Here is a 25,574-nt window from a genome sequence, read left to right on the forward strand (position 1 = left end):
ATAGAGCCAAAAGGGCACTTCATTTCTGCCACTGGAAACCTTTTTGGTGTAAATTTTCATTCTTGTGAAATGAGGAAAGGAAGGGGTTGGCTTTTGTTTTGGTTCATGGCTGGTGTGCTCGACTGGAAAACAAGAATTCGGTTCTCAGCTTCACCGTGGATTTCCCATGAGGTCTTCTGGAAGCCGCATAACCGTTCCATATCTGAGCCGAGAATGACAGCGCAGAGCTACTTCACATGGGTATTTGGGGATTAATACATTCACGTTTGTCAAGCTGTTGAAGATCTTTGGATCAAAGAGGCTGTAAAGATGGGAAATGTTATTGGGTTTTGTCATGTGCTTTTATTTACTAATACTTTAGGGCTTTGATTTCAAGGTATCTCAAAGCGTGTTTCTTTTTTCTTTTGCAAACTGTAGCCTGGATTTCTTTTAAAACAGGTAAGATTTCTGAGAGCTCTTTAAATTAACTTTACAAGTAAGTGCTAGTGTTGAGCATCCAGGCGAATCTGATGCAAAGCTGAGACTAACCTTTAATCACCCAGTGTCCCATATATTGGCCTTTCCATGGAAGATATCATTGCAGGGCCCAATTTTGGGGATGGTTGCCAGAGCCCGCAGGCCATCCCCTGGCGTGCTGCAGGCTACAGCAAAAGCCATTAAGCTCATGTTTTCTAAAGACCGAAAAAAAAGGACCAGGAGCAATGCAGATGTTATGACATCTGCAGGGGGACAGATGCAATCTTGCTGAGCAGGTGGGATCCTGGTGCTTGGACTGCTGCTTGTCAGAAAATTTCCTCTGGTTGATCAGGTACAATCCAGGACTGTAATTTTATATATCAAAGCCAACGAGCTTTTCACCCGGTAAGTAGAAGTAATAACAATGCCATAGTTGCTATTTACCTCTTTCCACGGGAGTTTTCTAAAGCACTGTATAAAAGGGATCACGAGCTTATTTTTGAGATGAGAAAATCAAGTCACTGAGTGGAGAAGTGATTTCTTTGGGCAGCCAGAGAGCTGGGGATCACACCCCATTTCTGCAGATCGTATCTCAGTGGTACCAAAACTATCTCAGTGCAGCACATGGATAAAACCTGCTGCTAACCACCATTCTGCTTTTAATCCTAGCCTCAGCGTGGAAAGTAAATGTTTGCTGTGTTTCTGTGTTAATCCTTAACAGCTTTCAGCCGTGCGCCGGTCCCCATGGCTGTGGTCCGAAGGGAACTGTCCTGCGAGAGTTACCCCATCGAGCTCCGCTGCCCAGGAACAGATGTTATCATGATCGAAAGCGCCAACTATGGGAGGACCGACGATAAAATCTGTGACTCTGATCCTGCTCAGATGGAGAATATCCGCTGTTATCTGCCAGATGCCTATAAGATTATGACTCAGAGGTATAGCGTTTAATATTCTTTGTTGGCTGACTGTTGTTTTTTTTAATCCGGTGTGTACACACCAGTTTGTGTGTGTGTTTGCATGAGAAAATGCAGCTACTTAGTCTGTATGCATGTGCACAGAATTGCAGCTATCACTGTTAAACTGTGGGTTTAACAGAGTTTGGTTAGCATCATGCTGTAAGTACTACTAATCAGTCATCTTGATACTCACCGTTTCCCAATTTTACCTCTGACATCCTTAAATATCAAGGTTCTTAATGAACATGTAAGTGAAGTCTTTCTCAAACACACGTTCACTGTTTTTTTTTTTTTGTGTGTGTTCACAAAAAAAATAAATTTTGTGTTCGGAATAACATTTAACGTTTTTCAAAATACAGAGCAAAGTCTCCATCATTCTTCATGTTGCCAGGCTTAGTTTTAGGGAGGTTCTGAATTCCCAGTCAACTCCCGTTGTTTTTCACAGAAGACTTGCTAAATCTGTGTGTAACAACTATTGCTGTTAAGTGTGGCTACTGCATCTGGAAATGGTAACTGAGATCCACTCCGTGGAGACAGCCTCCTGTATTGGAGAGGCAGGGCCTAACGGTTTATTCCAGCCTAGAGGTATCCTGGTTATGGAAAGCCTTTAACTGTTGCTGAATTTTCCAGGGTGTTTTCTGGCACAAGAAGTGTTGTGGGAAGGATTCATAAGTCGCAGCTCTTGAGGTGTAAGTGCATTCAGTACATTTCTCGTAATAACTACAGGTGAATAACTATTCAGTGCATTTGGCTGTTAATTAAATAGTAATAGAAATTAGTATTTTAGGGCATTAATAATGGTATTGACATAAGCAAAGTGTTGCTAATTGAAGTCCTGATAGCAGTGTTTGCGTGGTGACCTATTGGCTAAAGCAGTGCAAGGTTTTAATGTGTCTTGCTATTGTTTTCTGTGAGACACTAAAAGTGTGTGAGCAACAGAAAAGAAAGCACATATTTCATCTATATTTGACATGCTAGTGGCGATTTTTTGAGCTCCCTTTAGAATTGCTCCACATCAAGGATTGAGATCTCAAGATGCTGAGAGGTCTTGTGAAAAATGTCCTCGGCGTTGGACATGGTTCCTGTCAGCCTGTTCTTTAAGCTGAACCTCCTGGCGTAGCTGGTCGGGGTCCTGTTGGTAGGGTTGTGCCAGTTACATTTTCAAGACAAGCAGAAAGGGTTAACAACATGTCACAGCTGGTGCCTTGGCTTTGGCATGGTCTTAGTGGAATTACTGTAATTCTCCTGTTCAGTTTGTTAGTGGCTTCAAGCAGACGTCCTTAATCCTCTGCATATTGGCAGAATAAAACCATGTCATCCCCTCTGTGGGCCGTTACGAAGTATTAATATTTTTATATATACCCATCGTAGTGTCCTCCAGGCACTAGCTTCCAAGCCAAATGCAGAGCTCTCTGATCTTTTGGTCAGTCCCTACGCGTAGCAAGGTTGCGATAAACATTAGCCCTTTGCTTTGGTCAGGGAGGGCACATAGCAGCACCGGGGTGAAAACTCCTGTTGCTTGCTCGGCTCGGGGTATCGTCACTGCAGACTGAACAGCTTGCCGGGGAGTTGGCAGAGCAGAGCATCTCTGGGGCACAGCGTTGCTGGCTCCCCATTGAGGCTGTAGAAGGTGGCTGCTGAGGAAGAAACTTCTTGCAAGGGAAAAAGCACATCCCTACTGACTTCATATCTGCGGGGCCTGGCTTGGTGCCGTTTGTCGGTGGGGAGGCTCAGGAAAGGGTGATGTCTCTTTCCATTTAAGCCATCTGATGGTCAATTTTCCTGAAGAAGTGTGCAATCATGTTTTTAATTTTTTGAGTTTCTTGAAAATAAATATTACCTGGTTCTATTTAAAAGACAGGTTAAAAAGGGGAAAAAGACTCTACTTGGCATTTTTATGTCGGTCTCATTTCTTCTTTTAATCTCCATTAATTCAAAGAGTTGAAACAATTTAAAAATAAAACCATTAAAATGAAATATGTTCTTAAGATGCAAACCAGTCTGCCAGCTCACAGCTCCGAGCATGCCTTATAGCTAAGCCTCTGAAAAAAGCAGTTTAAAGGGAAAATCGTGACAGCCTAGTAGTTGTGGCAGTAACAATGGCATTTTATTCCGAAAGCCTCTACCTGCAAAATTAATCAATTCAGCAGTATTTGGGTGGTTTTGCGGATGAATGCAGGCTTTAATACAATGAGCTTGTCTTTGCTAACTCTGCAGGGAGGGGAAGCAGCTACGGGGAACAAAAGATACTCATGGCCGTTTAACCCACATGGTAATCAGAGCTGTCTGCATATGGAAAGAAAAATGCATAGTGCACACTTATTATGCATTGATTAATAATTGCATTCATAAATACACAGTCCCCTTGTAGGTTTTATAATAAATTGTCTAACCACTGGCGGTTTTTAATCGGCAACGCTGTACAGCCGACTTAAGAGACATTATGGCATGAGTGTGGGGAGGGGGAGAGGGGAAGGTGGGAAGAAAAGTGTGTGTGAGACAGAGATGTTAGTATGTGAGCTGAGCCTGCCAGCGAGCAGATTTATGGTAGATATTAGCAATTGCTCCCCCCCCACCCCCCGCCCCCAAATCAAAATTAAGCTAGCGTGTTCCTTTCTTCTGTATGTTTATTTAAATTAATTTTGCAGACGAGTACGTGGGGTGATTTTGAAAGGAAAGGCATAAATCTGATGGTGTGTTTGTGGAGCCCCCTGAGCAGAGGGAACACAAGGAGTTCTTACTGCAAGCATTGCCCTGAAAATCTCCAAAATCTTAGGAGTATTGCTCTAAGTAAAGAACGTTTAAACAGCTTGTAAGGAGCTATTTTATAGGAAATTAAATCTCTGTGGCCTATTTTGTTTTTTAACTTACCAGCTCATCCTTCAAGCATTCGAGCAGCAGCTGCCTGTAAAAAATCAGAAAGGGTGCTTTATGGACTGAAGTTTCTCTGATACGATTAGAGAAACATGTATTTCAGAGCATGTTTGCTTTGGAGAAATGTCTTTTTGAGGGCTGTAGCAAATAATTAAATTCTAACCATGCCCATTGTAAACTGTGTGCACTGTACCATGGGAGGCTTCGCTCCGTCCTCCCTTGAGCAACTGTGCCACAGAATTAACATATCATCCGTTCAAACAGCCATGGTTCTCTGTGAACAATAGGGAAAAGCAGCCTCCTGTTCCCCTTAGAGTTGCCGATGTTTTTAGAGCGTTAACACTGCCGTTTAGTCTATTAAAAAACACCCTAAAGAAAAAGGAAAAAAAAAAATAGCTTTCAGCGTGTTAACTTGGAATTTCTTGGTGGATGCTTTCCACCAAAGAAATGCCCAGCTCAGAAAGACAAAATCTGTGTCTTTTTGTGTGCTGGTGGTTTCACTACAAGTCGGTGGAGCTAGTCGACTTGTGAAAGTTCCACACTTTTTTCCCAGGCTGCAAAGATTTTTCATTTCCTGAAGGGCTGTGCTTTGTTAATGTTTTTGGTTGATGACCTGAAAAATGCATAGTCCAAACCAAGTGCCACTATGCTGTAATAATATTGCATCTCATGGTGTGCTGTCATTGGTACTGTCAGCACCTGTGATTTTCAAGACACTTCTCAAATGCCGGTGATTTGTTCTTGCGTTGGGAAATAAAGAGTCAGGGTTATCTGTATTTTAGAGTTAGGATAGTTCACGTTAATTATTCATAAAATGGCCACTGGTTTTGATCATATCAATTTTGGGATGTTCTCGTAGAGTCTTTTATATTAAGTAGCTTGTCCTGGTACATGTGGGGACGATGTGCAGGACAAGGAGAGCTGCAGACCCGGAGGCTCTGCTCTCTGAAGCAGACTTCAACTGACCTGCAGCACAGTCGTATCAGGCTCTACAAAATTAATGGCATATTTCTCAGAAGACAGCCCCCTGCTCAGACACTGTCATCACCTCTGACTCGGATACGGAATGCCCCATCTGGTAGGAACCCCTCTGCCTTCCCCTGCATCCTGAGTACATTTTGCAAAGACTGCCAAGATACTAATCATTTTTTCTAAATTTGTTATCACACAGATGGCATGGGACGTGCATTTCTGAAGGACTGGGATGTTGCAATGGGAAGCTAGGCTTTTCTCTTTCTGGGAAGTCTGGCTCTTTGAGATTGCCATGTGAAAAGCATCAATATGGAAAAATACTAATGTTTCAGTTAAACAGTAGTTTCTGTAACCAGTAGAAATGAATAGGGAATACTGAAGCTCACATTCACTGGATTCTGATTTTAAAGGCTAGGAAACAAGCCTTACCACTTGGCTAAACAACCTATTTTCTCACCATGTGGAAAGATATTTTAAAATGAAGCCAAGTCTACTGATCTCGTCTGCACCTTGACCCTGGGACAAGGCCAGATATACTATTACTAAGGGGGGGGGCATTAAAAAAAACCCAGTAAGTGCTAGTGGAGCAGTATGCACTTAGCTGTTGAATCACTCCAAGAAAAGGTCACTACTTCCCAGCCTGTACGGTCTTAGTTTATCCTGCCTCTTCCTTTCCTGAAAATGCTGTCAGACTCAAGCAGAGGAGTAAATTCTGGAAGCGACAGCACCCTGGAATTGCCCTGGTACCCCAGTAAATCGGGGCTTGTCAGCCCAAGCATCTCAGCTGATTGCAGCTGCCATGGTAACAGATGAGGGGGAGGCAGTAGTTTCTGAAAGTAATTAGGTTCCAAGCCATGGAAGGCTCTGTAGATCAAAAATAATGCTTTAGGCTTCCCTGGGTACCAATTGGTAGCCATGGCCAGCTATAAAACACGCCAGTTAAAATTAATAAATAAATAGACAGTTGTGTTGTGCCGTGGCTGCTGGGTTTCGGTTGCTGTTAGCTTGCAACTCCAATGCGCTATCATTTGAGAAAATCCGGGCTTGAGCTGAGAAGGCAATGTGGAACTGACAGCCTCCGTGGCCAAAGGCAAAGGCCTTGAAGCATGTGGGTTGGAGGAAGCTGGAGGAATTCATCCTTGCTGTTTGCTGAGGCCGTTTCAGTTTGTGAGCTATTCTGTTTTGTTTCATTTCATTCCACCTTAAACCGACAAAGAGAAGACATGGGATGTTCTCTTGGATAAATCATGTCTTGAAGTGGCCTTAGAAGTGCTGAACACAAGATGTGCTGAAAACCATGCAGGGAAAAATCCAGGTTTATTACTCCATCCATTACTTGACTAGTGTGAGAGTAGCTGGCTCCAGCCCGCCCCAGGGAAGGGACTGGCCAGCCCTTGGCAGCCTGCCGCACGCGGCTTTTGCCAGCGGGAGAAGACCTGTGTGAAACATGCTCCTGTCATCTGTTTGTTTCTGAACGTTTGAGGCTTGTTGAGAGCAGCGGCTACTAATTTGTAGCCGGGGAGGGAGCGTTGAGCAAAGATGGAGAGGTTGCTGGCAGCGGTGTCCACTGGTTGAAGCGTGTGCTGCGTGTATTAGAATCATAGAATCATAGAATCGTCTAGATTGGAAGAGACCCTTGGGATCATCGAGTCCAACCATCTACCCTACTCTACAAAGTTCTCCCCTACACCATATCCCCCAACACCACATCTAAACGGCTCTTAAACACATCCAGGGATGGTGACTCAACCACCTCCCTGGGCAGCCTGTTCCAATGCCCGACCACTCTTTCTGTGAAAAATTCTTTTCTAATGTTCAGTCTAAACCTACCCTGCTGGAGCTTGAAGCCATTCCCTCTCGTTCTATCGCTAATTACCTGTGCGAAGAGACCAGCACCAACCTCTCTACAGTGTCCTTTCAAGTAGTTGTAGAGAGTGATGAGGTCTCCCCTCAGCCTCCTCTTCCTCATACTAAACAGTATTACCACGCTGCAGGAGGTGGGTGCAAGCGCATAGAAAACCTGCCTGTGACCGCAAGGAGGGCGATGAGGGAAGATCTAGGCCCTTGGGTACTGTTCTCTGCTTTTGCTGACACAAATTTTGTACCATGGAAAGCATCATCTGAGGTGCCTGAAGAGCAGGGTTTTTAAAGCCAGGCATCTGCATGCTGCCCGTGACACCTCCTGCCCGTTGCTTAGATCGCTGCAGCGATGAACATCAAAGATGCTGCTGCTTGGTCTTCCTCCTGAACGTGGAGCCTGAATGTGACAGCCTTGCAGGGCCATCACAGGGCTTGGTCTCCATGTGTTTGGTCATTTTGTCATGAGGCTTAAATTGATTTAGAGCGTTGCAAGATAGTGTATAAGGCTTACTCAGGCTAAATGGACTCATACTATGTTAAGACAGCAAAGAAATAATTTGGTTTGAGTAGAAAGATGCATGCATTCTCCTCCTCTGGTTAGTCTTCTGGCTAGAAGTAACGGCTAAAGGTCTGTGAGGTAAGATGACTTTGAAGTAATGCATCTGTATCTGTTTCTTTTACTTTTTTCTTTATTCTTGTACAAAAGAGCTGATTTAGTCTGCGCTTGAGGTCAAAATTGGGTTTATACACAGGGGGTTGTCTGTTCTCCAGGATATTTCAAAGCTTTCATTCAGTGCATTTTTGACTGCATTATTTGTGGAATCTTTGGGGCTCGAACTCCATATTCTGTTCCAAGTTGTGTGAAACCGGTGCCGGCTTGTACCACATCCTCTCCGTGTGTATGCCCGGGATTCCTGCACTTCTCTGCGGGGCTGGACACGCTCTCTGCAGACCGCGCTCGCCTTTGCACGCTTGCAGCTTGACATCCACAGCGTAGCTTCGCCTTTCCTGTGGCCGCTCTGCTGATACCAAACGCAAACGGGCGAAAGACGGGCGTTAGGTGCAAATCATTCACTTGCTGGTGTCAGAAATAGGGACCGACACAGGCAGCATTCCCGGATCATCAGTTCAACGCGGTCTTTAAATTTAAGTGTGAGTTTTGTTAGTGGGATGAACTGAATTTTATTTCAGCCTCTTTGGGGAAAAGAGGGAATGAATGGCTTTTATCGGAAGCAGTGACCCAAGAAAAGGTTTTGCTGACATTATGATTCAGATAAGGTTTTAATATATCAGCGAGCAGAGTGCGTAAGAGATGCCGGGCTGCATCTGTGATATAAAGGAGGGGCAGGATATGGAATTTATGATTAGAGCCATCTTCTATGCATTATGCATAAGATAATACATTGGTGTCAGTTATATACAGTAGAAGCCTTAATTCAGCTGGAGTCCTGCTGACATCAAAAACTTGGAGATAGCGAGTAGTTTATGGGCAGTAGTGGAGCCTCTGGACTGAATTACGGCCTCAGCATCCAGCCCTTCACGGAGAGTTGCAGTTGGTAGCAGGCAGTATATCACGGGCTTTTACCTGGAGTAGGACTGGTGACAAAGGAGGAAAAAACTTTATTGCAGAGACGCTGTGAGGAATGGGAGATGGGGTAACGGGCAAGAGAACCATAGAAAACTATAAAGCTAATGCAAGGGAAGAAGGGAGGGTTTGGAGCGGGCCAGGAGAGCAGATGCCAGAATGGGAACAGGGTTTCCCCATGGTCTGCCCCTGTGCCCTGTCCTGCCCATCTTGGGGCAGGACACGGCATCCCTTAGTGGGCAGGGAGTGTCTCTGCCGCCTCTGTGCCTTTTTTTGTCCTGATCCTTCATATTTAGAGATGAGCTTTCACCCCAACACCCAAGATTTTTAATATTCTTTCTAGATTTTCTTACCATTAATTGCAATTGCTGTATATTATTGCTGTTTATAGAAATAGTCCACTCCTTTCTTAATCTCATCAAGTCCCTGGTCGCGATGACTTCCAGGAGCTCTGAGTCGGCAGGATAATAGCTTATTGTGTGAAAAAACACTTGCTTTTTTTCAGGTTTTAATTTCATTGCTGTGCCTCCTCAGACTGTGAAGACAGAGGCATCCAAGCTGCCTTCTCCGTTTCCGTGCATTAGCTTGTGTGCATTTGTCATATTGCTTCTAACTTACCTGCTCTCCAAGGGAGAAAGTCACAGTCTTTCAAATATTTCTTCTTGTGGGAGTAGTTTTGGGCTTTTGTTAGGAGTGTGTGAAGGTGCTCATTGTTTTCCCTTGAGTACCGTTTAATACCCATTGTTACGTTTGAGGCACGATGAGCTGTACAGCATTCCAGTTCAGGCTGCATCATATACTTATATAAAGGCAAGATGTTATTTTTTTATTATTATTTGCACTTTTTTCCCCCCTGTGAAAATTACTCAAATGCTGAAGTTTTTCTTGATTTTGAACAAAATCAGAAGGAAAGAGGAGGGGGGAAAAAATTGGTTGTGATAAATTTGAGAGTTTGAGGCCATTTCTCTTTGGAAAGCCTGCTTCCTCTCTTCCCTTCCCCAAGTGGCTTTGAATTACACAGAATGTCCCATTTGACTCAAGAGTATTACAAACTACACAGATATAATTACATCCTTCCCCAAAACACTGCTTCTGTTTCTGATAAATTACTAGCTCTTTTGGTCACTTGGAACAGATAGCTCCTCTTAAATGATTACAGTAGTTCCCAGCTAGCACTGATGGAAAGTAAAGTTTGGTCCTCGGTGCCGTATTTGCTAATACTAGTGGAGCAAAATATAAACCAATCATTAGGTTGGAGGGAACAGGGTTAGTTCTGGAAAAAATACAATGCTTGTTGCAGGTGTCCAGGGTCTTAATCCTGCGTATCAGAGCACTGGGCTCTCGTCAGGGATGTTGGTGCACTGGAGGTCTGCTAAAGTTGGTACCTCGAGTGATTTTCCCACGGGTGACAGAGAATTGCACGTCCTAAGGCAGATGAGTAGTCTTCACTGTTGATATTTGGGGGAGCGGGGAAGAAATCTCTAGGATCCATCTAAAATCTGCCTGTGTCAGAAGGCGCTCCTTGGCACTCTGTTGAATTACTGGCAAGGTTGCCAACAGCTGAACACAGGCATCTAATATCTGAGACACCTTAAAAAAACCCAACCCCCTTAGCTATACACACGCACAAAGAATCTAGGTCACCTTCGAGGCAGTGGATTAGGCTGAGCTCTGGAAAATCAACTTCAGTTGATTAGCTGCACTTGGAGCTGGATGTAAAGAGTTAAAGCCAGGCTCCGAACAACGCGCTCTAATGTCTGGAGTGTTGGACTGTGATCCAGAAAACATTTTGGTGCTTGTGCAATGCTGCGCATGTGTCAGGAGCTGTCTCTGAAGGCGGCACAGAGGTAGAAGCGTTCCGGGGAATCTCTGCAGACTTCGTTTTTGTGGCCTGGATGGCATCCAAGCAGCGAAAGCACCCGGTAGATCGTCTCACCAAGTTGCTGGAGGCCAAGGGGATCTAAGCAGCCACTTTGCCGCAAAGCCCGTGCGCGAGTGGGTCAGCAAGCCGAGGGCGGATTGCATCCCGGTCACCACTTCCCCCATCTCCAGTGACAGCAGTCTTCTATGCCTAGAGGTGGCTGAAGTGAAACTGAAGTTGTAAACACTTGTCAATTATTTAAAAAACAGAAGTACTTTTATAGAGTGAAGGGAGAGGAGAAGGATGGAGATTTTCTTTCAGAGTGCTTAAAAGACTTAAAAGACCTTGTTGCATCCAGCTTACAGATTCAGGCCAATTGACACAGCATCCACCAAAGGAGACTTTGTCAGGAGACTTTGGGGGGGAGTGTAAGTCTCCCACAACTAAAGTGTTCCTTCAGGAGAATCTATGTATTTGTGCTAGTATTGACAATAGGTGAAGTAAATTCCTGTATGTCTTAACAGCCTTTCTCTATAGCTTAAATTTTAAGGGTTTAAAACACTTAAAAGCACTTATTGCAGCCAGGAGCCTGACTCCCCCTGAATTGGCACAAATCCTGGGTTCCCAACATCCAGAAATTTCTTTTGGAAATGGAAGTTCACTCTTAAGTGGCTCTAGTGCCTTTTAATATTTTGCTCATGATCTAATTTGGATCTTAAGTATACCAATTTGGAAACAGCCTGCCTGACATCAAGCTTGGAGTTTTTCAACTCGTACGGTTTAATAAGATCAACTTGCTGCAGTTCTGATATGGTCTTCAGTGAAAGCTTATTCAAATTAAGAATCAATCAGAGGGGAAGTAGCCTCAAGCATAAAGTAGGAGGGAGGTGGTGCCAGAAGCTGGGGCTCCAAGAGGCTCTATTCTCTCACCCTGTAGTGAGAGCAGAAACCTTTAGCTGCCAAATTAATGCACTAAGGGTAAAAAAAGCATAATTAAGAGATGAAAAACAAATATTCCCTTTTTCGGCTGTATTCTCTGGAGATATACACATATATGAACACATAGAAACAGACACATAGTTCAAAAACTTTCATTTTTGAGACTCTAGAATATGTATTAAAATATGTGGGAAGAGTGGGTACTTTCTTACATGTCGGCTTGAATTATCAAGAATAATTCACAAAGTTGAGCATGGCTACTATAAAATGAATGAGTAAATAAGTGAGTTTGAGGAGTACTCCTGCCAAATCTGTGTTTTGGGGCTCTTCTGCGTGAAAGAATTAATTCATGTTTTTTAATCATGTTAGTTTCTTCCAGCGTTTCCTTGCATTTCAGCAGCTGAGCATCTGTACCATTAATTTAATTTCCTCAGTGTTGGTATGGGAAATCCTGATTGTGTAAGCTCTTTTGACCCAAGGTTACATCTTAATCCCCTTCCTCCCAGGGGGACACCCCCAAGTTTGGCAAGTACCATGCCATTTTCAGATGTGTACCGTATTAATAACATGTATACGGAATCGGGGCCCTTCTGGTTCTGATTTGAATTCTGAGCACGTCGGGCATTTTTTCTTCTTCCATGAAGAAGAAAATTCTCAGCAGAGTTTCCAGGCATAATTTCATTCCACTGTTTCAGCAAGAATAAGGCAGCTGTGAAAGAGGAATGTGAAATCAAGAGTCCATCCCCTCTTGAATATCACAAATTTTGTTAAGGGTGTTAGAGGAAGGAGGGAATCTGTAGGACTGATGGGGCTTTGGTCACAGTCCAGTGTTGCTCAGCTAGAACAGAAACAAAAGCCACGGCGACTGTGGTACTAATTTAAAGCCATGTATTGGGGAATACAGGGGAAACGCTGGAGTGCTTAGTCCTGAGTATGAGGCCCTGGGGTAAAAAGGTAATTTTGAAATCTCTGTGCTGTGACACGAAGCCATTGTCAGCCATCAGTTACCCAGACCTGGGCCGGGGGAGGGCTTAACTAGAACAAAATGCTACCAAAATGTTTGACCACTCGGGAAAATAAAAGATTTTGAGAGACTGAGATTTGCAGGGCTTTGTAACAGTGATACACGTGTGCCTGTCCTGTCTTCCGCCACAGCTAAAAATACACCAGAAAGCAAGATGGTCTTCTGCTGAAGTTGGTTGCCATATGATGTAGCCTGGGTGTCTCTGTATGGATAAAGCTATTGAATTAATGGTTACTTTGCTTGCAGAGCAAAGAGCAGACAGTAAATTTTCTTTCTGTGTGTTGGCAGAAGTGTACAAAATCTAGTTTGGTTACATTAAGTATTTCTTCAATGCTTTTTTTCTTCTTCCAGATGGCTATTGCCAAAATAGACTGTATACACTACGATGGTTTAAATATATGCATTTATTTAATGTGCAACATTTGGCGTGTTTGTATATACATCTAGGTTGACTGCATATATGTAGAGAGGGATGTACATATGAGAAAGTACAGCAACGTGCACAAAAAGATAGCAAATGACGGCCTTTATTTTTTTAAGAGGAAACTTCACGATTCTTCCCTTTCACATACACAAAGAAGGGAACTGATTTAAAGTCAAGAAGCAACTCACTGTCTCTTCAGAGAATTAAAACCAGTGTCAACATCTGGAAGACCCCAAAGGTGTTGCAGCATACTAGCAATTGCAAACTGGTTTATAACATCTATATTCGTTGGTCACTTGTTTTTCTTTGAAACTGCGAAGCAAGCAAGAAAGTTGTACTGCCCTGAATGTCTGTTAAGCCTGTGTTGCTCCACAACATAATGCTGAAAAATTGCTGTCTTAATCTCCCACACAGGTATCATGACTTTCAGCTCCGCACCGGCTCATCCATGAGCTCACACTGTGATCACATATCCCACTTCTGCCCATGGTGTGTAGGACCATGGTAGGCAAATAGGGTCTAAGGGAGCTGGCTCCACATGCCCAAGAATTTAGCCTTTAACTTCCAACTGCTTGAATGTTTCCATCTTACCCAAGCTCTTAGCTTTATTATCGTCTTCTTATCTCATAATTAGGCAGTGGAGAAAGCTGTAACTCTTGCTTTAATACTTTCTATTTTCTCCTGGCTTTTCATCTGCTGGATTTTTTCTTTCTTCCTAGGAGCTTCTCAGTGTCCTTTTGCTCCCAAGTGATCACTCCCTTTTCTCTCTCAGAAACCTGGGCTGTTGTTGCTTATTTCTAAGTAATCCTTATACCTTTTTTTTTTTTCTTTTATGTGGCTGCAGGGACTTTTATCAGACTCTGTGGAAGTCTAGGTCCTGAACCGCTGTAGGTGAGCTGCACGTTGCTGGCTGCAGCGGGGGTGCCCTGGTTTGCAAGTGCTGAGAAGGGGCTGTGTCGAATACAGCCTTTGCGTGGCTGCACAGCAGCAAAGGTCAGGAGATGCCTTCTGTGGGATAGCACCACCATGGAGGGCAGGGTTTTATTTTCAATAACTTCCTACGACCAGCATTCCAAGAGGAAGCGGGTGGGTGGGCGACCTTTGCGTTCAAGTTTGGCACTGACCAGGCAACCTGTATCTTGGTGGGGTATGTTCACGTAACTGGAAAGGAGAGGTGTTTGTGGTTGCACGGTCAGACGGTGTGGAATTCGGTTAACATTTTACGGGGCTATTGTTCTGTGGCTGTAGGGCTGCTCTGAGTCCCTTCGAACTTCTCGGCTCCTAATGAGGTGGGGCCCCTGACTTTTGCTGGACTGCGTACATCTAGCAGATAAATCCCTGTTCGTTTTCCTGGTCTTAGGATTGGCCTTGAGATGGTGAAAACCCCGAGTGTGAACACCCTTCCTGCCATTTCGGATCAGCTTTGTGTAAGCGGTCATGCTTCGCTGGGGCTCTGGATAACTTGAGCTGGGGCGCAGAGCAATCTGAGCAGCAGAGCAGAGCGGAACATACAGGACTGTATGCACAGGGAGAAAACCAGAGGAGTATATAGCCTGGGAAGCGTTGGCTGTGCTCGGTGATGTTTCTAACAGTGTTTTGGAGCATCAGGAGCCTGAGTCTGGAGGGTGTGGGGTAATTCAAAGCACTGTTGTCTGTTACTGGTTCAGTTCAACCGAGAACGTTTCCCAAGCCACACTGGACATCCTTGTGAGTAAATGTTGGCAGGATCCAGCCCATCGCTTCCGAAGGTGCCTTGCTGTGCGTTTCAGGAGGCCACGGAGGGGACAGAGAGGAACATGCTGTGGGTGATAAGGAGAATGAGGAACATTTTAGAGTGAAAACTTAATTCAAGGAATTGGCTTTTTTCATCATGTAGTAAACTCATTAGTCATGTACAGCGAGGAAGTTGATTTATGGCTGTTAACTATATTGAATTGATGAGCGTAGCTTCTTGAAATTTAGTAGCCAAAATTAAGGCCTCTCCAGGCATTAATAGATTAGACCGCTTAAAACAATTTAATTATTTATCCTGTGCAAATGGGATAGGATATTTCTAGAGTGATGCCTGTATTGCTTTAGACATATTTTAGTATACATGTGATTAAAGCTCTGTGTGTAATTCCTACCAATTGACTAATGGCACGGAGTGGTGGAGGATGGGAAGGACCTTGGCTGAGGCTTGCAAATTTTTAATTTGGGGGACTTTGGAGAAGAAAAGCATACAAAACCAAGTATCTCAGTCTGGTTTGAGCTAATTCTCTCTTCCTCTGCTTCCCATAAACTCTGTCAGCATCTGTTTGTAAAGGAGTTAAGGGAGCAGAAAGGGAAGCTATTAATAGCACAGTATGTCTGCATTAAAACAGTATTATGCATATATACTGCTATTTTTATTGCTGTAGTATGCAGATGTAGTGATGTCCCATCATAGGCTCTGCATATACATAATTCCCCACCTGGAGACCGTAAAACATCAGTGTGTTTTTTGTGAGCAATCATGTCACGCAGTCGTATCATCTCCAAAGGAAATGACTGTGCTGTATGTGGCTCGTCCTTAAGTGCTATCCTACCCAGAAAGAGAAGGAAATAATTAAGATGACATAAATTATGTAAAACAGACTTGAATAAAGAGTGACAGAAGGGCTGGCTTTGACATCTGGATGTTAAATGAAATTTGTTTCTGTTGTTATAGATGCATAGGCTGTTTTTAAATGTATAATTTATTTAGATTTATTTAAGGGGTAGAGGAGAGAAACAAATCCCTGATGCGGAGAATTGAAATAATGAGTTGTTATACACACATAAATAGTCATTACAAAATATTTTATTGGTCTATTTTTGCTGTATTTGTAAGGGCATTTTAAGACTCCTTGAGTCTGCATTTTACATGCAAATACACGCTGCATTTTACCCAGCAATCCTTATTGCGTACTTAATTGAGTTAATGGCAGAAAGACGCAAATACTCCTGACTACTCAAGCTTGGCTCTGGGGAGAGAATGAATCTTTCATCTTTTGGAAAAGAGAGTTTATCCTGAACGGCTGTATCCCAGACTGTGTGTTATTACTCATACCTTTAAGGAGGCCAAAGCTGTAGGTATGGGAAGGCTTTCTACTCTAAGCCGCAAAAGCTTTAGCTATGAAGTTGAAACACCTACAAAGAAGTACTTAAGTTACATTATAGTGGGGGTGGGTGAGGTGGGGGGAACAGTGGGGGAAAGGGCCATTTCCAAAAAAAAAGGCTTCAGATGGTGGGCTGGGGTAGGATTGATCCTCTGGTTAAGATTGTATAGTGCTTTGTCAATGTGTCCAGCGACACTGCGGACAAAGGATTTATATAGTGAGGGGAGGAACGATTTCTTCTGTGTTTGCTAGACCAAGTCATGTCAGAACTCATCTACTCTTTGCTCGTGACTTTTCCACTTACACTGTACACAAATACATAGTATCACTATAACTTTTAATCCTTATTACAAAATTATTTTCAAAATTCGGAGTATTCAGCAGCCTGTACTGATTTTATGGAGATTAAACCAGAGCAGTGCTTAGGACACTGAATTTCACTGGATTTTTAGAGTTGGAAGGGACCATAAAGATCATCTAGTCCAACTCCCCTGCCGAAGCAGGATTGCCCAGAGCATGTCAGAGCATGTTACTCAGGACTGCATCCAGGCGGGTCTTGAAAATCGCCAGAGAAGGGGACTCCACAACCTCCTGGGCAGCCTGTTCCAGGGCTCTGGCACCCTCACCTTGAAGAAGTTTTTTCTCATATTTGAGTGGAACCTCCTATGTTCCAGCTTGTGCCCGCTGCCCCTCGTCCTCTCACTGGCAACCACTGAAAAGAGTCTGGCTCCCTCCTCCTTCAACCCACCCTTCAGATACTTATAAGCATTGATAAGGTCTCCCCTCAGCCTTCTCTTCTCCAGGCTAAAGAGTCCCAGCTCTCTCAGCCTTTCTTCATAAGGGAGATGCTCCAATCCTTGAATCATCCTCGTTGCCCTTCGCTGGACTCTTTCCAGTAGTTCCCTATCCCTCTTGAATTGGGGAGCCCAGAACTGGATGCAGTATTCCGGTGGTGGCCTCCCCAGTGCAGAGTAGAGGGGGAGAATGACTTCCCTCAACCTACTGGCCACACTCTTCTCTATGCAGCCCAGGATTCCATTGGCCTTCCTGGCCACAAGAGCACACTGCTTGCTCATTGTCATTTTGCTGTCTACCAGGACCCCCAGATCTTTCTCTTCAGAACTTGACTCCAGCAGGTCCACACCTAACCTGTATTGGTGCCTGACATTCTTCTTCCCCAGGTGCAGGACCCTACACTTCTCCCTGTTGAACCTCATGAGGTTCTTCCTTGCCCGGCTCTCCAGCCTGTCCAGGTCTTGCTGTAGTCCTGTGACTGTGACACGAGTGATCCTGAAGCAGGCAGTTGCCGTAAAATTTGCCTTCAGGGCAAATTCTTGCCTCCTCTCCTCTCTGATCCGTGCTGTCACTGACTAAGTAGGTTTCACCAGATAACATTACGGATGTTGTTCTCTATTCTCTTTTTTTGTGGTATCCTAATATTGTGTTAGAGCTTTTGGGCACCCTTCGGGCAAGTGGCAGAGGTTTCTGTTCTCTTAACCAGCTGCCTTGCCAGTGCTGTGCTTTTGCTCTTCTTAGTGCAAACACCTTCTGGGGTTTTTAAGGCTTATGTATCGGTTCGATGTGGAGAGATCTCTTTTTTTGTGCTTGTCTGTGGCATTTACTTTCTGCAAGTTGTTTGGAATGAATTGATGTCACTGATCCTTCTGCTGATCCTTTTTGTTGCAGATATATTTGATGCCTTTGATTGATGCTGGCAGCAGGATTGTCTGATAATCTGTATCTCTGGATGATTTCTTAATTGCCTCTATGACACCCGCTGTAATATGGTCAGGAATTTGTCACTTTGGTCCTGAAAATCATAAAATGTGTGGTTTACTCACAGGTATTTTGTGGCACTTACAGAGAACTCAAAACTGAACCTCTTTCTTTCCTATTTTTTGTATATAATCCCAAAGTTGCCTCCAGAGTTGCTCCGACAGTACAGTGGAGCTGGTTTGCAGTTCGGTAAAGGCACAAACAGAAATGCTGAAGCGTGGTGGTGCTCTGATCCCCTCTCCAGTGGATTCACACTGTTGGCAAGTTCAAGAGAGGAAAGAGGGCAGTTTCCCACACCGTCCATTCCTCATCCCGATTGCACCCAGAAACATGCAATGTGTGGATCATTGGGATAATTCCCTTTCTCTGTCGTCGTAAAATGGAAAACATATACGGTGAAGAATTAAGTTGCAATAATGGTATTTGATTGTTGTGTACCTCTGTGGCCTTTATTGGTGACAGACAAATGAGAATTTCAGCAGGGCAGTGGGAACGGAGTTGTATGATCAAAGGCTCTGGCATTTCTCGTCTTCCTACAACTTTGTCTCTTGTGTCTTTCTCAGAAACAACCTGAAGAAAACAGACTTCCCCTCAGTTGAGGTGTGCAGTAGATTCTGTTTTCTGAAAAAAAGATGCCATTTAAAAAGTCTTTCCTGTGATGAAAAAGTTGATAACCTCTTTGTGTGTCCAGATCTATACCTAGATATAGAAATGTGAATACAGCATGAGAATTATTCTTTAATCATTGTTTGCTCAACTGTCACAGAATCACAGAATGATATGGGGTTGGAAGGGACCTCTGGAGATCATCTAGTCCAACCCCCTGCCAAAGCAGGTCCACCCAGGAACATGTCCAGGTGGGGTTTGAATGTCTCCAGAGAAGGAGACTCCACCACCTCCCTGGGTGGCCTCTTCCAGGGCTCTGCCACCACTCAAAGTAAAGAAGTTCCTCCTCATGTTCAGGTGGAACTTCGTATATTCAAGTTTGTGCCCATTTCCTCTTGTCCTATCCCTGGGCACCACTGAAAAAAGACTGGCCCCATCCTCTTGACACCCTCCCTTTAAGTATTTATAAGCGTTGATCAGATCCCCCCTCAGCCTTCTCTTCTCCAGACTAAAAAGACCCAAGTCCCTCAGCCTCTCCTCATAAGAGAGATGCTCCAGGCCCCTCATCATCTTTGTAGCCCTCTGCTGTACCCTCTCCAGCAGTTCCCTGTCCTTCTTGAACTGGGGAGCCCAGAACTGGTCCCAGTGCTCCAGATGGGGCCTCCCCAGGGCAGAGCAGAGGGGGAGGATGACCTCCCTCGACCTGCTGGTCACACTCTTCCTGATGCACCCCAGGATGCCATTGGCCTTCTTGGCCACAAGGGCACACTGCTGGCTCATGGGCACCCCGTTGTCCACCAGGACTCCCAGGTCTTTCTCCTCAGAGCTGCTCTCCAGCAGGTCACCCCCAGCCTGTCCTGGTGCAGGGGGTTATTCCTCCCCAGGTGCTGCACCCTACACTTGCCTTTGTTGAAGTTCATCAGGTTAAACTATGTTATTCTTTGATGAAAACTGTTCTTTCACCTTGTCAAGAAAGAAATGGCCCCTTGAGATCGCAGAGATTCTCTGCAGGAATTGCCCACAGGGCTCGAGGGACAACTGTGTTTCTAGTCATGAAATGCAGAGACTGTTAGCTGAGATTTTGTCCACCAGTGTCCTATAGCCATAAGTAAATTTGTGCATTTGGGAGAAGCATGAATCCTTCTCCTGCTGGAGATGATGACTTTGTCCTAGGTGGTCACACCAGTGGCATTGCCAGCAGCTGCTCACAAGTGGCACGGTGCAAGGGGAACCACTCCCAGATCCTTGGCTGGGCCTTCTGGCTGCATCAAGGCAGCAAGAGAGCTTTGGCATCTTCACAGGAGGGAGGGTTACTGAGACCAAGTTGGACAGGAAAGCTGGGTGTGACAGGAATCTACCACATCTTATATGCAGTTGTAATTTGTCCCTTTTCTCTCTAATTTAAAGCCACCATTTTTTTGACCTTATGAAATGGCAAGTATTGAATAAAGTAAGGACAGAGCAATTCCTCCTCCGCAAGCCATGTTAATGTGTGCTTGGGATCAACAGAAAGAATGAAACGCTTGTCGATGCAGGAATTCTGGGAAGAATGTGTTGGGGAGACTGGCACCATGATATTAGAGGAATATATTTGTCTCTTGGACCTCCAGAAGCTGAAAGATGGTGTGATTCAGCTAACATAATACAAGTGTCCTAATGGGTCGCATTCAGGTTACTGAAGATGCCTTTGGAGTGGGGAATCAACGTTTAGTTGAGTGTTGTGAGCAGGGAGAAGTCCCCTGGATAGCCGTTTGCAACTACTACTGCCAATAACCTTCTGTTTCTGTTCAGTTTTCTACGTACAGGTTGCTTCACATGGAAATAGGTGCTATATATTAATTTTGGTGTTAATTTGTATGGGACAGGTTACTTGTGAACAGTAAGTGAAATTCTATTTCTGAGATATTAGAAAACTCGGTGTTTGTGACATTCTTGTGTATTAAAATACATGGTTACGTCAGTGGATGCCACGAAACCATACTGGATGATCCGTGAATCTCACTTGGTATCCTTTCCACCACCATTAAAAAGGTAATGGGGAAGAGTGGCTGTGTCTCTATTAGCAGAGTCTTAATTTTACTTAAAAGCTGCATTTCTGTTATTGTTTAATAAAGATCTTTCTGCTCATGAAGGTTTGCATCTGTATCAGGTAGCTCTTTCGCTTGACAAATACTTTTGCCTTTTGGAGAAATTTTGATTGAAAAAAAGCCTGCAAGATATTGTAAGCACCTTTGAGGGGGATGTGCATGAAAGCCTGGTGAATGACTGGATCATCTTGTGGATGATTTAGTTTTATTGGTTCGGGGTTTTTTGTGGCCTTTTTTTGGAGGGGGGAGGTGAGGGGGTGGTTGCTGGTGTTAGCTGCTACGTGCTGTATATTAGCAAACTGCATTTAGAGGATGATGAGAGAGCAAGGCATGCAGCAGGCACAGCCTGGAGGAAGACAAATTTCGTCAGTATTAAATGGGGTGATAGCAGAGATGGAAGTCTGTGTAATGGTTAAGAGAGATTTCTAGGAAAATATTTTGGAAAGGAGGCTGGAGAGAGAATCTGAGGAAGAAGAGGGGGAAATCTCTTTCCTTCAGTGAGCAGAAGTGCTCACTGATATGGATGGAAACCTTGATGTGGATCGTCAGGCATCTCAGTTACACTCCAGGTCCTCTGGGGCATGGAAGAAAACAGAGGCTATCCCTTACTTCCATCACATCCCAAATTAGATTATGCCCATGGGGGAGATGTAATTTAATTATCTCCTAGAACCTTAGCATTGCTGAGGCACTGGAGTGGCTTCACAAGCATCCCTATGACTTCACTGTGCATTTGTTATCCTGGCCCGCTGTCCTGTCACACCTCCCACTTTCCAGTTGATAAGAGCCTCTGCCTTTCCATTTGGTCGATTAAATGCTGTAAATTCTGCGATGAGAGGCAAAGCATTAAATTTCTTGAACGCGTCTGTGTGTCTTATCGTGGAGCCGCTTCCATGTTGTTAACAGTATTTGATTCATACTGAAGGAAAATTGATGACCTGAATCCTCCTCACACAAGAGCTTCATTGTTAACATCTCCTGTTCTCAGTCACACCCCCCCCCTTTTTTTTTATGCCTTCCCGTTCAATTTATCAAGCATGCTTTTGGCAATCAAAGGCTAGAAAATCGCTTTCATTCTTGAGGAAGACATTCTGTGTCATTTTATCAAGACGTGGAGCTCCTAATTCTCTGAAGAAAAGCTAAAGAAGTGGGGCTGTAGCTTAGCACCGTCTCCCAAGTCACATTAACGGAGGATTGCAGCCAAGGTGACAACAGACCGTTCCCCATAAAAGAAGGCTCCCTCACATGCTCAAGGAGCCGTGGGTGAAATAACCTTTCTCATTGCATCAGTGTTCAATGCTGAAATGCACAGAGTCAGCTCTGACGCACGGTAAACTGCTTGGGGAGGAGGAATGAAATGCCTGACTTCCAAGCTGTAGAAGGATTGTATGTGGATTTAAAAGCATAGGGAATATCAAGGCAGTTGATAGATGAAAGAAAAAAGGCAATTAAAACCGCTCAGACATCATCAACCAGAGTTCCAATAACCTTCTGCTTTACAGAGGGCAGAATTTCAGGTGGATTTTCTAGCCTGAGTTGTCTGGCTCTTTGTGGCCAGTCTGCTCTCACCATTAGTACAAACTATATTTGTTCATGCTTGTAAAATTAATTCTAACTCCTTGCTATTGCTTAATATAGCTACTACTGGTCCCCTGTTTATGTAGACCCAGTATTGGGATGAGCAGATGTAGGAAAACACAGGAGTAATTAAGGATGCAGTTAGCTGTGTAATGGACCCACCCTTAATTTTAAGTGTGTGCTCAGGAAGTGTCTGGAAGACAGGCTTATTTGATGTTGTTTCTCAAATAAGGCTGAATAGGTGAATTATCCAACTGAAAACAACATTTTTTGCTGTGTGCTTCTAGCAACGATACATGTGACTCTCCAGTGTTTTGAGGGGTTTGGCATTTACTGTTTGTACAACCTCCACTCTAGATGAAGAATGGTAGCGTGGTTTTCGGCTCTGTTTTGACAACCAGAAAGGGGAAGGCTCATCATTTTGGAAAGTAGCTTTGTTGGAGAATAGCAGTGAGACTGATTGTTTTGTTGCCTGACAAACCCTTTAGAGATGGGCTGGTTCACCCAGTGGCTCTGAACAGGAGCTGAGCGCTTTGGAGAATTTGGTCCAGGAAACGTGACGGTCATTATATATAACCTGGTGCTGGATATTTCAGATTTACACAAGCAAGATGCATGCAATTGCTACTTATTGGAAAGAGGACTGGAAAAAAAATAATATAAACTCAGTTGAAAACATCTGTCTGCTGGTCACCATTTCAATTCCAGTACAACCGGTAGGTCTGCCTGCTCTATGGCAACTGTAGTGCACAACGGGAAGGGGTGGGATGGTCAGTGATGCCAGTACAGTTCTGCTAGTGAAAGGGGGGGAAAAGTAAGGAAGAAGGAAAAAAAAAAAGTTACTACTTCACTGTCTAATTTAAAGAACTTCATTTATGCCTTGTTTGGCTGCTGTAACCTCACACCTTTCACTCTGTGGAAGCTGTTGTCTTTGTAACCCCGGTAACAGTCGAGATTTGTCTCTCAAATTGGTTCTTTCATTGTCGGCACTTGTCACTGCAGCCCTCTCAGAAAAGCAGGATAAACCCTTTGTAAGGAATTCTCAATCATATTTTGTCCTACTCCTTTTTCTTTTTTTTTTTTCCTCTTTAATGCCCTGGGTAGTTCAAACTTTAACCAGGAATTTCTCTGACACTAATCACCTCCCATCTATCTAGGGTAGCCTCGGCTGCAGTGACCACGAAATGGTAGAATTCAAGATTCATAGGGCAGTGAGGAGGGTGTGCAGCAAGCTCGCTACCCTGAACTTCAGAAGAGCAGACTTTGGTCTCCTGAGAGATCTGGTTGGCAGGGTAGTGTGGGAGAAAGAACTGGAGGGGAGAGGGGCCCAAGAAAGCTGGTTGGCATTCAAGGATGGCCTCCTCCAAGCTCAGGAGAGGTGCATCCCGAAAAAGAAGAAGTCAGGCAAAATAGCCAGCAGGCCTGTGTGGATGAACAAGGAGCTGCTGGACAAGCTCAAGACCAAAAGGGAGGCCTATAGAGGGTGGAAGCAGGGACAGGTAGAATGGGCAGAATATAAAGAAACTGTCGGCGTGCCCAGGAACCAGATCAGGCAAGCGAAAGCCCAGGCAGAACTAAATCTAGCCAGGGACATCAAAAACAGTAAGAAAAACTTCTACAGATATGTCAGGGAAAAAGGCAGGACTAGGGAAGTTGTGGGCCCTCTCCGGAAGGAAACGGGAGACCTGGCCTCCCAGGATATGGACAAGGCTGAGCTACTGAACAAGTTTTTTGCCTCAGTCTTCACTGGCAAGGGCTCTAACCACACTGCCCAAGTCACGGAAGGCAAAAACAAGGGCTCTGCAAATGAAGAACTGCCCACAGTAGGAGAAGATCAGGTACGAGACCTATTAAGGAACCTGAAGGTGCATAAGTCCATGGGACCTGATGAAATCCACCCACGGGTCCTGAGGGAGCTGGCGGACAAAGTTGCTAAGCCGCTTTCCATCATATTTGAGAAATGGTGGCAATCTGGCAAAGTTCCCACTGACTGGAAAAAGGGGAACATAACCCCAATATTCAGAAAAGGAAAAAAGGAAGACCCAGGGAACTATAGGCCAGTCAGCCTCACCTCTGTGCCTGGCAAGATCATGGAACAGATCCTCCTGGAATCTCTGCTAAGGCACATGGAAAATAAGGAAGTGATTGGAGACAGCCAGCATGGCTTCACCAGGGCAAATCGTGCCTGACAAATTTGGTGGCCTTTCACAATACTGCCACAGGCTTGGTGGACAAGGGCAGAGCAACGGACGTCATCTACCTGGACTTATGCAAAGCGTTTGACACTGTCCCGCATGACATCCTGGTCTCAAAATTGGAAAGTCATGGGTTCGATGGATGGACCACTCGGTGGATCAGGAACTGGCTGGATGGCTGCACTCAAAGGGTTGTGGTCAATGGTTCAATGTCCAATTGGCGGCCAGTGACGAGTGGAGTTCCTCAGGGGTCGGTACTGGGACCAGTGCTGTTCAACATCTTTGTCAGAGACATGGACAGTGGGATAGAGTGCACCCTCAGCAAGTTTGCCGATGACACCAAGCTCGGTGGCACAGTCAACATGCTGGAGGGAAGGGATGCCATCCAGAGGGACCTGGACAGGCTTGAGAGATGGGCTCGTGCAAACCTTGTGAAGTTCAACCAGGCCAAGTGCAGGGTCCTGCACCTGGGACGTGGCAATCCCAGGCACAAATACAGGTTGGGCGGAGAATGGCTGGAGAGCAGCCCTGAGGAGAAGGACTTGGGGGTGTTGGTGGATGAGAAGCTCAACATGAGCCGGCAGTGTGCACTGGCAGCCCAGAAAGTCAACCAAATCCTGGGCTGCATCAAGAGAAGTGTGGCCAGCGGGTCGTGGGAGGTGATTCTACCCCTCTACTCTGTGCTCGTGAGACCCCACCTGGAATACTGTGTCCAGCTCTGGAGTCCTCAACACAGGAAGGACATGGACCTGTTGGAACGGCTCCAGCGGAGGGCCAAGAAGATGATCAGAGGGATGGAGCACCTCCCCTATGAAGACAGGCTGAGAGAGCTGGGGTTGTTCAGCCTGGAGAAGAGAAGGCACCGGGAGACCTCATAGCAGCCTTCCAATATCTGCAGGGAGCCTACAGGAGAGCCGGAGTGTAGATGTCACTACATCTCCTCTTTGTCAGGAGATGTAGTGACAGGACAAGGGGTAATGGTTTTAAATTGGAAGAGGGGGGATTTAGATTAGATATTAGGAGGAAATTCTTTACTGTGAAGGTGGTGAGACACTGGAACAGGTTGCCCAGGGAAGTTGTGGATGCCCCATCCCTGGAGGGGTTCAAGGCCAGGCTGGATGGGCTTTGAGCAACCTGGTCTGGTGGAGGTGTCCCTGCCCATGGCAGGGGGGTTGGAACTCGATGATCTTTAAGGTCCCTTCCAACTTTAACCGTTCTAGGATTCTGTGATTCTATGATTCTATGATCTAGCCATTCCATCT

General features: G+C 44.8%; 1 protein-coding gene across 17 annotated transcripts in view; it reads left to right on the forward strand.

Moving 5' to 3' along the window:
• The first annotated feature begins 1,182 nt into the window (after positions 1-1,182).
• The window catches only part of ADGRL3 (adhesion G protein-coupled receptor L3), a 288,036-nt gene continuing 263,644 nt past the window's right edge, over positions 1,183-25,574 (forward strand). For 16 of the 17 annotated variants that reach the window (XM_074147553.1, XM_074147555.1, XM_074147559.1 and 13 more), the window contains exon 1: positions 1,183-1,391. In XM_074147553.1, coding sequence (XP_074003654.1) covers positions 1,201-1,391 — 191 coding nt within the window. In that variant the 5' untranslated portion in view covers positions 1,183-1,200. The remainder of the gene's footprint in view (positions 1,392-25,574) is intronic. The other variant, XM_074147558.1, reaches the window with a different exon arrangement.

Source organism: Numenius arquata, chromosome 5 (genome assembly GCF_964106895.1).
Source record: "Numenius arquata chromosome 5, bNumArq3.hap1.1, whole genome shotgun sequence".
Classification (NCBI taxonomy): Eukaryota; Metazoa; Chordata; class Aves; order Charadriiformes; family Scolopacidae; genus Numenius; species Numenius arquata.